Source organism: Aythya ferina (assembly GCF_964211825.1).
Source record: "Aythya ferina genome assembly, chromosome: 5".
NCBI lineage: Eukaryota > Metazoa > Chordata > Aves > Anseriformes > Anatidae > Aythya > Aythya ferina.
Window position 1 is genome coordinate 56,390,286 of NC_140301.1, and position 14,825 is coordinate 56,405,110.

Sequence of the window (14,825 nt, forward strand, 5' to 3'; positions counted from 1 at the left end):
TCAAACTGTAAAATAGCAATTAGGAAAACTTCCACACCTATTTTACACTATTTTTTCAGAAGTCTGTGAGTCAAGTCCTGCAGTCTTTGCTCTAACATACACGAAGAACCTCTACCCTTCATGTTTATGAGTGCTCTTATGGAAGAGCAATGAGATTTCTGACCTTATTTAATGTTTGCAAAGCACTCGTGAAAGGTGCTTGGTAAGTGCTAATTAGTACAAGCACTGTGAAACGTACATCCTTCATATGAGTTAATTTAAGCATAAGGATGCTTGGAGATACAGTAATTAAATTTTGTTTTCATGTGGCTTAACCTTGTGACATTGTCCTACTGAATGGTCTAGATCTATTCCTTTTCTTGGCGTCATCTTCATGAGTGCATTTGTGTTAGGGATGGATGCTATATTTAAGCTTTACTTGATTTATAAACTAAGTCCACAATGACTAACAAGCCACTCGGTGCACTGAATAACTGGATTAAATCTGAGGGGAGTATTTGGCATATTAAAAAGAAAGAAAAAAAAACAAAACTTTTTTTGCCTTAATTTTCACAAGATTACTCTCTTATTCACCTAATCTTTCATTTTCCAGTATTTTTTTCCATTAAGTCTCCGTTAGATCCACATTGCCTCTATTTGCATTCAAGGTTTCTTCAGAAACACAGCGACGTTGACAATGGACTTGATACAGTAGACAATTATCCTGTGACTTACTCTGTTGCAGTAAAAATAATATCATGCATTTCATTTCACAGCATGTTTTTTTTTTTTTAAATGAAATTCTACTCCTACTGAATTTCACGTGTTGTCATTGCATTAAATGCGAGTAAGTTCAGGCTTTTGTTGAAAAGCTCTCTAATCTACTGAGTGACATGATGCTTGATAAGATCTTTTTAAATGTAAAGATGTTTTCATTTGGGCTGTTTTCCATTATTTTTTGGATTATTTTGTATTGTTAGAAATTTCATTTTAATAACAATCACTGTGATGAATTAGACTTCTTCTTTCTCCCCAGTTAAATGCATTAATAATGACTGAAATAGGTTGACGCATCATCCTGTGAGATATCTTGATGGAAGAATAAGGGTAAATGTCTACCAAAACAACACAATTTGTTGTAAAAATTAAAGTTTTTAAAAAGCAGCAATTACTGATTCACTCATGCACATTAATATATTTGACATATTTGCTCACACTTACCCTTATAACATGGCCTTCTTAGTCAGGTGTGTGCTTCTTAACATGTGCAGTATAAGATTTTGAAGCTTTTGTAATTTTTAATTTGGCTTTCTATGGTCTGACAGTTCTGGCATGATGCACTTTATAAAAGGAAAGAAAAGCATTTCCATAGTAATGTGCAAACTATGCTTACATCTTTCCCTCTATGCAGATTTTTCAGATGAATTTTGGATCCACACCTGTTATTTTGTCCTGGAAGACACATTAAAATCAATTTGAAGTAACAGTGCTTGTGCTCTCTCTCTCCTTTTACTTTTACAAAAATCACTTCATACAAAAATTTGGTTCAGTATTTCATGCATTCTAGAAACTAACTAACAGCACTACTGAAAGAATGGATATTTTCTTTCAGTCTATGAGGAAAAAAGTCTCAGTATTTGGATTTTTTTTTATTATTGTTATTTTATTACATATTCTATAAACTTGATCAGACTCCTTTTCAGAAACTGGGCGGTGATCCACCTTTACTGATGCGGAGTCAAGGTTAGTCCTCTTCAGTTGTCTCACATGGATGAAGAATGGTTTTACAATGAAGCAAAACATTTCCTTTCTGCATCAATTAGGAAATGCACAAATGTTCTTTCTGTAACAGATGGCTCAGAATAACGCAAATGAATTCCATCAACATTCACTGTACTAGAAAGGAATGGTAGATATCAAATCTACAATGTGTAAGGGCTTCAAACAAGTCATGTTAGGGCTTTTCAGAAGCTTTGATAGAAATGACTCTTCTCATCTATTTCAGAAGCATTTTAGAAGGAGCCTTGAATTGCAGGTGAGTGACCTGTCCAGCAAATGAGAGCAGGCACACAGGAGAGGTAAGAGACCTGCACAGCTAATTAACTAATGTTTCTTCATTTCCTTTGCATTGGTTATATATAAATTCCTGTAGAATGATGCTTGATTGGTAGCCAACACATCTGAGGCAGTTTGATCAAACTCCTTGTGACACTGGCATCACTCAAGGCAAAAAAAATAAAATAAAAAATCTGAGTAAGTATCTGCTGAAATTCCCCGCTGGGCAAGCACTCTGTTTTGTTGCTGGTCCATCTGTTGTCTATCAGCTGGAGAGCAGAGTCTTAAGGCTGGGAGGGAGGGAAGAAGGTACACAGCATGGTAAAAATGCGAACAGTGGGACCGTCTGGCCGTTGTAGCACTGCAATTAATATCACCTCTCTGCTTGTACCCACTTCCAGTAACAATTTATATGGGGTCAAGCCTTAGGTGGCTCCTTAAACCTCATGGAAATAGCCTGGTTTCCTAATATTTAATGTCTCATTTCCATCAGAAGGCCAATTTCAAGTTCTGGATGTTTGCAAAACGGATGAACTGACATCGCCCTTTTAACTAAGCATCAGGTGAGAAAGAAAAATACTGCTCCAACCCTATTATCTTTAGAAGAGGTCCCTATTTGCAGTGCAGGTGTTGTATCAAGGGAGCAGCTCATGGATTTGTTGGCTACTAAATATAGGAGAGTTTATTTGTGTTGGTTTCATGTCTTCATTACCTCTATGTTGCTGATTAAAAAGAGGGTGCCTGAGACGTGGAGCTGCTTGGCCGTCACTGTCCTGCACAGGATCCGTGGTGTGTGAGGAATACATGGTGCAGCCTGTTTCGCGGAGGTGAGAAACTTCGCTCTTTCCTTCCCAAACAACAGGTCTGTCAAAAAGAAGCTCTGGGAGGGAATACCATGCAGAAACTCCTTCCTGTTGCTTTTACTCTTTGTGAGGCTGAACTTTTACATATTGCTCAAGTTTAAAGTGAAACATCATCCATGCACATATCATTCATAAGGACATTTAAAGACATTTAAAGAAGTAAAGTCTGAATAAGAATTTCAAGATTTACCTTTCAATTTCCTATATCTTCACAGTAATCTAGTTGTTCTAAAATACCTTTGTGTGTTACTACTCTCTGTTCATTTCTTCAGTAGAGACTGCATTAGATATTTGCAAGTCAGCCCTGTGAGACTGTCCAGAAGCAAAAAAAAAAAAAAATATCAGGAAAGGAGATGTTCTGTAAACACAAAGTGTTTATAGCTTCCTTTCATATATCAAAGTTTGGCCAGCAGCTGCATTTTGCAGTGGTTGGAAGTAGTACACGCTTTAAAACTGTCTACACAAATGTCTTTGGCAAGGAAATGTCCTTTTCAGGAAAAGAATAACACTTGTGCATTTGAATGGTCTTGCAATTGAGATATTGTACCCTTACATGTACATTGACAGGCATTGCCTTGTAAAAGTTGAGCCCGTGTACTGGAGTTTGCATTGCCTCTAAATAGTGCCTCAGACAACAGCGTTAGGTTTCAGGAGACACCTTCCCCGTGCTTGGTAAGTGACAGAGTGCTTGGAGAGTTTTTAGTGGCTGCTGAAATCCTTAAAATGCCCCGGGCGGAAGAACTGGTGATTTGTTTCTTAAGAACCACAGAACAGCCAAGTACCCTGACAGCAGAGATGGCAGTATGCATCTTCATCTTCCTCTTAATTGGACAAAACTTTGAGGTCAACTGGGCCTAATTCTCCAAATGTGTGGAAAAGGCATTTGCTGCTGAGGTTTGGGGAAGCCTGGCTGGCCTGTGAATAGGCAACTGCTGTGCAGGGGTGCTGCAGTGAACCTTTGGTGCACGTGGCAAAACAACAAACTGGATACATACAGTGTATTACCAGGCACTGTCATAGAAAGGTATTTAGTGGTGGTTTTTTGCTTCTGGAAAGGAAATTCTGAGTCACAAGCCTATTGTATTTAGAGTCATGTTTCCACTGAGAGTCATGAACCTGTGCCATGCTCTGCCATGCATGGAAACCCAGCCTGTGGTGAGTGAAAACATTTTGAGCTGGGAGGAGTGGCTGCCAGCAAAAGGCAATGACCTTGATAAGCTTGAGGGCTGGGCAACAAAAAGCTCGTGAGGCTGGGGCAGAAGAACAGGGTTCCCCACGTCTTGGTACAGATGGAAGCAGCTGGCTGAGTGGCAGCTTCGCTAAACAGGACCCAGGCTGGGCATGAACCAACAATGAACAATGAATCTTGAATAAACCAAACAGCATCCTGGGCTACAACACCAGGAGGATAATGGCCAGGAGATAGAGGGAAGTTATTTCCAGTTACTTGTGCTGGTGGATAATACCACTCAGCCATGCTGACAGTCCACTGGCATCTGTTGCAATGTTTTGTGTCCTTGGCAAATGGGTGAAGAAGAACTGGACAGTCAGGTAAGATGCTGGGCCATGCTTATTTCCAGAAACAGCCTCACTACAGGTAAGACTAGCAATTCGCAGTGCACGGTCACACGTACATCAGTACTGCAGTTACAGCTTTACTGCTTACTTAGCACACTACAGCATCAAAAATAGGCAATGCTGGTCAAATTCAGAACTTTGCATCTTGTACCTCAACATTTGTTTGCTTCACCTAACCCAGCCAGGAAGGCAATTTGCAGACTACAGAGTCTAGATCATCACCCCTCAAATTGTCAGCATAGTTTTTTCACTGTCTTCTTTAATAGTATTACAGTTGGTGTCCTCAAAAAATATGATACCATTCCCAATTTGAAAGATTTATTAAAAACATTTCTTCCTGCCTTGCAATTACATACATGCATTCTTTCAGAATTCTGGATTGCATTTTGTATCTGTACCAACAGAGCTGTAATCATGTCTATGTCAGGTAAAATGTAGTTAGAAGACATTTATTGGATAAGTTTGCAAAAGATTTGCCTTGCCATTCTAAAACAACACTATGTTTCTCTCCATAAATTCTAAAGATTACTGGAAAAGGTAACCAAGAGATCAAACCCATGTTTTAGGTTAGGATTTGGTCCACTGATTTTGAGCATGTACATTCTGCAGACAAGATCTCTACTTCTACACCAACGATCTCTACTTGCCTGCACTGAGTAGTAAAATAAATTCGGGGGCTGGACAAAAAAACATCTCCAACTTTGCCAGAAGAACTGAAGTTGGAGTAAAACAGCAACAAACTCCTGCAGAACAGTGCTGGGTGCTGAACTCGGCCAAAAGAACAACCAGGGACCCAGAGAAGCACTGGAGGGCAGTGAGCTTTGAAGAGGGATGTCAGGCTACCCTTCCACTGTTTCGTCAATGCCAGCCTTACGGTTTTACATTTGCACCAGATTTAGTGATGATACATTTATAGGGTAGCTTTTTGTAGAGTCTAGGTCGCTGTAAAGAATCAGGATTAGAGACAGAGGCAATGCTGGATGTCTTTGCCATCAATCTGGAGATCTTCCAAATCTTGAAGATGAGAAAGTTACAATAGAAGATAAGAATATGCTGTTGTCTATCTCATCGCTATCTTCTCTGAAATTCTGGTGCAGAAAAACAAAAGACAAAAGATTAAAGAAAAAAAAATCAACACAAATAAGAAACCAGAGCATATAAATGGCAGGAATGTAGTGAACATAGTATACAGAATATGATGCATTTCAATATACACAACAAAAGGTCAAGTGGAAGAAATAAAAGATGCTCGTTAAGGCATTACAAACAAGATAAGACAATTTGCCTATTAGAGATAGCTTTGCATGAGATTACATGATTAAAAAACCAAAGCTGGTCCTGCTGGAAGTCTGAGCCCTACGTAAAATGTACTGATGATTTCCATCCTGGGGAAACGCCAGCAGCACAGAAAAGTCTTGATTAATTGGCACCCTGGATAGCAGGTCTAGGACTGGATGTTACTTTTACAGCTCATAGCACACCACTCGTGCAAACTGCTCAGCAGAGAGCAAAGAGACAGAATGAGTGCCTTGAAGACTTCCCAGCGTAAACAGCTTCCAACCCAAAAGGCTGTACGAAGAAAACGTCCAGGTTAGCCCTAGTGATGGTTGCTGTGGCTGTGCCATGTTATCCTGGCACTGTTTGGACACTTGCTTTGACTCCGTGCAGTTTCTGTTTTCCAGACGGAGATCCTCTCTGCCCAGGGTTGACAAGATAGTCACACAAAGTTAAAATAAACATGCTTTGTGGGCTGCTGCTGTGGAAGCGCCTGTAATACCTCGTGAGCGCAGTGCCTGCTCCTTTGCCAGCACGTGCCAGTTCTGTCCTTTGGGGCTGAATGGGTGCACCTCGAGCTGTTCCAGCTAACGGCTGCTTTAGGGAGTGAATAAAGGAGAGCACGTGAGGCACAACAAAAAGCACTGTGCTGAAGTAAGGCTTCATTCCACAAAATAACAAGGCTGGGTATGGACTGGGCGCAGTGCGGAGGCAGAGAGGTTTTCCTGGCCCTCCCATGCCATGTGAGGAGGAGGAGGAAGGTGTCGTGTATTGTGTGGGACTGGTGAAAGGGCAGAGGTACCTGCACACACCAAGTCATGGAACAGCTCTTCTTGGACTACAGTTTAATGAATTTTTGCACAGTCTCTTAGAATTAGATAAAAAACATTGTCAGCTCTAGAGGAAGAAACCACCCCTCTGGATCAGTAACAGCAGTTATTGCTGCCTGAGCTCAGCTGAAAGATGTGGGCATGAGATTGCTCTCACGTCCAGACACTCATTCAGCCTCACACAGGGGCTGGTTACGTGCTGTGGTTTCATATCCACACAAAACACGTGGATGTGCATTGCTAGTGGGTCCTTCATTCAGTACCCATTAAGTGTGTGCGCGTGGTGAGCGTGCACGGGCTGTCTCATACCCAGCTGTGTGAGTTTGGGGGCTGTCTTTCTCCTTGATAGATTGGACTGGAAAGAGGCAAACTGAAAGGAAACTGTGTACAGCAGACAGGCAGACACACAACTTGAAAGGCCAGCAGCAACAATAAAAACTGGAAAACAGCCCCTTTGTACGTGCTGTCAGCAGAGCAATCACACCTTGAAACAGCAGTAGCAGCTTGCAGAGTGCCCTCTAGTGTAAGTGGGACCTTCAACTATTTTGATCTGCTGAACAAAACTAGTCTGTGTCATAGGAACACGCTATGAAGTCAGCCATGCCATGCTAATTTAGGTGCAGGCGCTGGCTGCGGTGCCAGGGTGGCAGGGGCTTAGCTTAGCAGCAGCGTGCTTCAAGAGCCAGCCCTTAATCCTGCTCCTCCCTGGCTTATCAAATGGTTTTTGATGTGCGAAGCGGCTCATCAAGATTAGGACGTGAGCTGTGTTGCTCGCTGGTCATAGTAAAATGACACGCAGCTGTGTGCTGGCACTCGCTCACAGATGATGTCTGAAGGGTGCAGCCCTTTGATAGGGGCTGTAAACGGGTTGTCTGCTAGGGCTGGCAGTGTGATATGGAAATAAAAGGACACAGAAGAAAGGAAGCAGCCCTGAGCCATTCTAATAAGAACAGGCGTGTTCGAGACAGTTTTATTATCTTTGAATCCCTACTGCACATCATGGGAAGAAGAGTACGGTGGGGCTGAGGGCATGGGGTGTGGTGTTATACTTCAGTCCTGTGCAGCAAACACGTGTGCATCCTGATCCCAATATATCACCTGCCCCAAAACAGGCTGCGTATGGCATATGGCCACCTACAACCACCGCTGTAATATGCGTTCTACCTAAAAGAATTTCAAGATTATTCGTTTCACCATTTTATTGTGAAAAAGAACTAGAGAATTGGCCAAAATGCTCTCCTTTTGCATCAGTACAAATTGAGAGGAACCATTGAGGAAACTCCTGATATACAGCTGTGTGTACACACAGCCCCACCTCTGCCCCACCTCTAGGTATAGTGTTCTGATTTTTTTATAATTGGCCTAATAATGAAAGAATAAATGGGGATCTTTAATTACAAATACATGTAGGGAAGGGCTTTGGCGTAAAAGAAGATGGAGAGAAGGATGAAATATTTTTAAGGCCCTCCAATGCTTATAAGAGCCTGCTATTAGACCCTTAGAATGACTTAAAAGCTAGTATAATCTTCTGGATTGCTATTTTTCTGCCATCTGTTCCTAAAATTGAATACTTTAACTTGTTACAGTAAATGGATAAAGGTTGTTTGCAAAGCAAGGCATAGACAGGAAGATTGGAGTGATGAATATTTAGATTCACAAAGCCAAATCAGACATTGGGAATATTAATCTGACACTCTGACTAAAACACAAGGCAGAATTTTCCTCAATTTATTCTTTTCCAAATGCATAAGTTCTTTTCCCTTTAAGAAAGCATCCGATTCTGATTTGCAATGTTTGCAATTTACACTGTCTGTGATTTCTATTCCAGACTACCCGTTTATTTCTAATTACCAAAAATTACATTTTGGAGTAGTTGAAAGCATGGGCAGACAGGCAAACATTTACCTTGATTGTGTTACTGAAGGATCAGAAACAAAAATCATCTCTTAGTGCTTACTGGAGTACTGAAAATCTAAATCTGCCCATTTCATAGGCAAAGTCTATTGTAATTAGGGTTTATATGTGATGTTTACTTAAATTTGTCTTGGTATGAAAGGAACGTGGTGCCAGTCTTTACAAAGGGATCTCCATGATCCTGAGGACTAACCTCAGGCAGGTTCAGGCAAGATGCCTGTGTACATCAACTTATTTATAAGTAATCTGAGAAAGGAGATGAGCAGAGAGGTATCGGTGTTTGCTGCATTATTGTTTAAAGTCAAATCTAAAAGCCAACTGGGAAGAGGTACAGCTGCGTATTTTCAAGACTCTCTGTACACCTAACAGGCAATAAATTGGCGGTGTCAGTAAGTGTGCAGTAACACACATGGGGGAAAAATAACCTCAATTATATACATAGAGTGAGGAGTTCTGAATTAAGCAATTAGCACTCAGGGGAGTGATGCTGCGAGTCATTTATGAATAGTTCCCTGAAAACATCGGTTTAGTTCTTAAGCAGTTATCACAATGATCACTTAGATGGTAGGAATTATTAGGAAAGGGACCAAGAAAAACTATTTAGGCTTATGCTGTCTGGATGCCTAGCATGTCCACAGCTAGAGCGCTGGCCACCCTCCTTCAGAAGGGACACTAGGGGCTATAAGAGGTACAGAAAATGATTGGTTTGGTTTTTGATAACATTTTGCAAAGTTGTACATTTGCCAGACAAAAGAAGAAATTAAACATTACCAGTTTTGAGAAAGGGACTGGACAGGTTAATGATGAATGGGCTTGCTGACAACTATGAAGCATTAAAATCCAAATGGAAACTTGGGCTCAGAAAAATTCTAGGCTCTAAATGGCTAGAAGCCTCGAAGGAGGTGAACTATGGCCAGAATCCTCCTGTGTGTGCCCCGACCTCATTGAAGCGCTGGTAGAAATGGAGTATTAAAAGAGACAGACTTAGTGAGCACAGCCCAGTCCGTTTTGCTCTTCAAATTTGCTTGCTGGAAATGGAAGCTATTGAAAATTTGCAATGCAATTTTTCTTTGTTCTATAAGAGAGAGCTATCAACCAGGCAATTTGTCTGTAATATTCACACGGGCACGGGAGAAGCAAAGTAGCAAGAAAAATACTGTCATTTTTATTCTCTGCTTCCTTTTATAAACATGTTTTTGAGGATAAACCAAAATTATCATATTTCACGATTACCATTAGTGGTTTGGGATTTGTTTGGGCTGCTTTTTCCTATTCAGAAGCTGTATAACAACACACAATCTCTTCAAATAACCTGGGAAATTGTCAGCATTAATTTTCATGAATGCTCAGTGCCAGCAGTCTTTGCCAGATCAGATCTCAGCCTTTTTTCTACTTCCAAATCACCAGTGGATCTTCCTCAAGGCTTGCTGCTATGACATTAATAAAGTACTGGGAATCATCCTGTCGAGTAGCAAGTCAACAGACAGGCAGGTGAACCAATTCCCTCCCCATAGGATGCTAAGATACATTGATACAGACAGAACAAAATTATTTTGCCATAATAGCTCTCACAAATAGGAAATATCTGATCAGTAACAGATGTTATTAAGGTTGAGGCTTGCAGAGCAATTAAAGAGGAGTTGTCAACACCCGCAGATGACTCAGTAGCAATCAGATTTCTGCATCTGCCCTGCAGTGGGACGGTGGTGGCAGCCTGCAAATGTAACAGCCCTCAGAGAAACTGTCCTTAAATTTCCTCTTTCATGACAGCCCCGGCAGCACCCCTACAGCATGTGCTGCTCACTTTCAAATCTATTTCATATCCTCAGATCAGAGTTTTGGAGCACTCCAGGCAGAACAGCGCTTTTAACTTTGTTCTTTGTGTCTCCTCCAGTCCGCAGGCAGCTGAGCTCCATCTTTTGCTATTTTAATGAAACGCGTGTGGTCTGGTGCTCTCTGTCCTCACGGGGCACGGTCTGAGCCAGTTTACATTTCCTCTCACTGATGTGCCTCAGAGAGCTTCAGGGACACCGGGGCGTGTATTTAAAGGTTATTTACAAAGCAAATTCCTGAGAGATAAAGAAAAGACCATGAGTTTTTCCCAAGCAATGACAAATTTTCTGTAGAACATGTTCAGGCACACATTAAGTATGTGCAGAAAAAGCCAAAGTATAAATCTTTGCAGCTGTGTGTGGCAGGAGCCACAGACCTTGCAGTGTGGAAGGTATTTTTGTGGATTACAATGTTGTGGATAACAACTGTAGCTTCTGCTACAGACCAGCAGCTGCTGGAAGGGAGCGTGCTTTTGTTGTTCCTCAGTTGCAGAGACCCCTCCTATACTGACCAGACCCCTCCTACACTGACCGCTACTTGGCCTTGGATGTGGCACTTCAGCTACGAAATGACAGGTACATTGCTGCAGCCAGTTTACCAGTCAATAGGAAATTAATTGAAGTATTTCCACATCACACAGTGAAGGCAGCAAGTCCCAGAAAACTCAGTGATTTTGGTGAAACTGAGCAGCAGCCTCTGGGCTTTAACTGAGCCCAGCCTGGTGGCCCTACATGTGTTACCTACAGGGGCTGAGAGGCTCTCTAACCTCTTCAAAACTGTAAATTCTTGTGTTTGTGCACGTTTTTTGGTAGTTGTACAGCATTTGGACTGATACAACTTTAGTAAGCAGCTTAAGGAGGAACTCCTTGAAACTGTAAACAACTGTGACAGACACTTCATTTATACAGGAAGGTGAGCCCAAAACGGCCAGCGAGGAAGGAGAGTTTATGGAGAAATCCACAGCCCCAAGCCTTGCTGGCGTTGCGCTGCTTCCCACAACAACAACAACTTGGCGGCGTGTGGGAGGCGACGCGGGCGGCGCAGCACCCCGGCACCGCTCCGTCCCGCCCGCTCCCCTCAGACCAAGTCCCGCCCCCCTCCCGTCAATCATCCTCTCCTCGCTCCGCCATTGGTCGAGAGCGGCGGCGGCGGGGCGAAGGGAGGCGGCGATTGGCGGGCGGGAGCCGCCGTTACGGGCCGGGCCGGGCCGGTGGGTGAAGGGGAGGCGGTGAGGGAGGGGGGGGGCCCGGCCGCCATGCCGAAGCGCTCCTGCCCCTTCGGGGAGGCGGCGCCGCTGGTGCTCAAGACCCGCGTGGGGCTGCGGGAGCTGAGCCGCGGGGTGCGGGCCGAGGAGCTCCGCAGGGAGATCTTCGGTGAGACTTTGGGGGCTGTAAGGGTATAGCGGGGGAGGGGAGGGGGGGGCGCGCACCGCACCGTCCCCTCAGAGCCCTCCCCGGGGGGGTGAGGGGGCGGCCGGTAACGCTCCTGTGGTGTCCCGCGGCAGAGCGCACCCGGCGGCTGCTCTTCAGGGGCGCCCAGGCGTGTGCTGAGGGAGCCTGGGCCCCGCTGCCCCGGCCCGCTGCCGGCCGCTCGACGCAGCCCGAAGGACAGGGCCTGACCGCCGGCAACGGGAGGCGCTGGAGCGGGCAGCTGCGCATCGGGAGCGACGGGAGGCTGCTGAGGAGCGAGGCCGGCACGGAGAAGGGTGAGTGAGGGGGTCCCGAGGGTAAAAAGGTGGGTTTGGGGATGTGGAGAGTGGCTGGAGAGGGGTTATAGGGCCTGGAGCACGAGTGCTGTGAGGACTTGCTCTCTGCAGCCACCTGAAAGGAAGGTGTGGGGAGCTGGGGGTCGGCCTCTTCTCACAGGTAAGCAGTGATAGGACTAGAGGGAATGGCCTGAAGTGGTGCCAGGGGAGGTTCAGGTTGGAAATGAGAAGACATTTCTGCTCAGAGAGAGCAGTCAGGCATTGGGACGGGTTGCCCAGGGAGGTGGTGGAGTCCCTGTCCCTGAGGTGTTCAAGGAAAGGTTGGACGTGGTGCTTAGGGACATGGTTTAGTGGGTGACATTGGTAGTAAGGGGGTGGTTGGAGCAGAGGATCTTGAAGGTCTTTTCCAACCTTAATGATTCTATGAGGTGTCCCTGCCCATGGCAGGGGCATTGGAATTAGATGATCTTTGGAAATGGTTGCAAGTGCGGTTTGCTTGATACTGTCTTAATGATCTCTCCATTAAGAGGAGTAGAGGGAAAAGCCAATAAAGCCATGGGGTGAGCAGTTGTGTTTTTCAAAGCACTGCTACCTGTAGCTGTAACATCCAGTGGAGACACCACACTCTTGCAATTCTTTCAGTTTGCAGGTTCTTTTTCTGTTTTTCTATAAAGTACTTATCTACTTACTTGCATCTTTTCCAAGCAGTTCCACCAGTGGGGGTTTCCAAAGCCTGCTCATCGTGTGTAAGAACTGCCGATGTCAAGGAAGCGTGTTCGCAGTGTGACCGGTTCGTATGTGAGAGCTGCAGCAGGCTCTGCAGCTGCTGTAACACAGTCACCTGCTCTTTGTGCTCGGTAATTGAGTAAGTGCCTTTTCAACTTCTCAAACTTGTAACTCTGAGTGTCGGTTGTAGCTTATGAAGTCGCAACAGTTACCTAGCTCATACATCCGATTGACTTAAACTCTTTGGATATTGAATTGGGAGCAGTAAAACTGTCTGAAGCATGGGAAATAAAATGCCTGCGTGAAGTTGTCTAATCAGTGTTAGTGCAAGTCTAGTTCAGCTTCTCATTTAAATGTTCTAGGAGGCCAATGTTCCTCTTGCTTTCTCACCAGCAATAAAGTATGCTGGCCAGTGACAAATAAATACAGTCCCAAAACTTAAGATTACTCCTTTGAAACTGTCATTAAGAGACCTGTGATGTAAAGAAAGTGTGTTGGCGTCCCGTGGTTACAGTTGCTAGTGGAATAGGATGGCATTCTTTATGTTCTAGAAACAGTAGGCACTGACTTTGTTTTTCTGTTTGTTGTTTTGTGTTGTTTTTTTCTCCTCCTAGTTATGGTGATGTTGGTGAGCAAGTTCTCTGCAATGGTTGTTCAATATTTCAAGTCTGAAACCTGATGAAATAGCCCTCAGGGCTAAGATGTCCGTAAAATTCATGAAGTCTCTTCCTTACGGCTGATCAATTAGTCCTTTTAGCATGTGAATTAATTATGGAATTTCTATGTTTTATATCTTTATATTGTACTTTTTAATATTGTAGCTAAATAAACTTTTATATTTTGAGGATTTCTAGATTATTTTGAGTCAACTTCCTGCTTTGTTCCCCCATTTGTGATATGTCTATCTGGAAGGGACTACTTTGTGGTCCTAACTGGTATTCCTCGTGTAATAGAGAATTCCAAATATCTATTCAGTGCCTCTCTGCTTGTTACTCATGTCAGGATGTTCCTTTTATGGATCAGAATAGAAATAATTTGCTCCTCTTGTGCTTCCAGGTGAGTGTATATCTATTCTGGACACACAACCCTTTGTTTATGAGCTAATTTGGAAAATCAGTCATGCCTGAAGGCTTCTCCTAATAGATGGTGTGTCGATTTCCGGTTACATTTTCATAAAACTGTCACAAGCATCTTATGATTACTGGCAACTTGAATAGTTTTAATTATTTCTATCCCTTCTTTGATAGGGAAGAACATTGGTGCTACAGCTTTTGAGTGCAAACAGAAAGCCAATACAAAGCCAATACTCCAGGAGTGTAGTGTCAAAGATTAATTTTGCCGTACCTTCCTTACTAGGCCAGCTTCATAGAAAGCAGCTCATTTGTATGACTCGATCATCTCTACTGTACTCTTAATATTGTCCTGAATACCCGCTAGAAATAGCTCATCTATAGGGGTCTGACAAATGGTCAGCACTCAAGGGCACACCTCCACAAACTCGCATTCCTCATTTTCCTTTCCTGTCATAGCAGACACCAGTTTGCTTAGTATTCTTTGTGCTGTAGGCACAACCCCCCCCCCCAATAATTTTATTTTACTATTTTGCTACATATATTAAAAACAAACAAACAAACAAAACATGACCAGACCTTTCATCTTGTGAACCAACCTTAACATATGTAAAGCAATACTACAAACCCAGGGGCCTTTATCTTAGTAAAATGATAACTTCAGTGAATACAGGAAAAAATATTCCAGACACAGACGTGGGAGGAAAAAAAGATCCTGATGATACTCTGAGGTAAAGCTCCATTTTCCCTTATTACTTGCCCTGAATGTCCAAACCAAGGCCTACCACTTACGCTTCCCAGTCTTCTCAACTGTACTTTGTTTTGCAAGAAGTAACTTTCTTACCTCTTTCTATCCACTATAGCTACTTCTGTTTGAAGAAACTGAAAGGCCCTTGCAATGCTAGCTCAGTTGAGAGATGTATTTGTCTCATGAGGAGCTGTTGAAAAAGAAACATAAAATCATGGAATGGTTTGAGTTGGAGGGGACCTTAAACCT

At 43.3% G+C, this 14,825-nt stretch overlaps 1 protein-coding gene across 2 annotated transcripts; it reads left to right on the forward strand.

The window, feature by feature from the left end:
* Positions 1 to 11,569: 11,569 nt before the first annotated feature.
* On the forward strand, positions 11,570 to 13,605 carry SIVA1 (SIVA1 apoptosis inducing factor). 2 transcript variants are annotated; one of them, XM_084520295.1, is made up of 4 exons: positions 11,570 to 11,700; positions 11,832 to 12,032; positions 12,738 to 12,897; positions 13,373 to 13,605. In XM_084520295.1, the coding sequence occupies exons 1-4, from the start codon at positions 11,583 to 11,585 to the stop codon at positions 13,428 to 13,430; spliced, it is 537 nt and encodes a 178-aa protein (XP_084376421.1). In that variant the 5' UTR covers positions 11,570 to 11,582; the 3' UTR covers positions 13,431 to 13,605. The 2 variants fall into 2 exon arrangements, with proteins under 2 accessions (XP_084376421.1, XP_084376422.1); XM_084520296.1 differs by having other exon boundaries at positions 12,741 to 12,897.
* Positions 13,606 to 14,825: the final 1,220 nt, after the last annotated feature.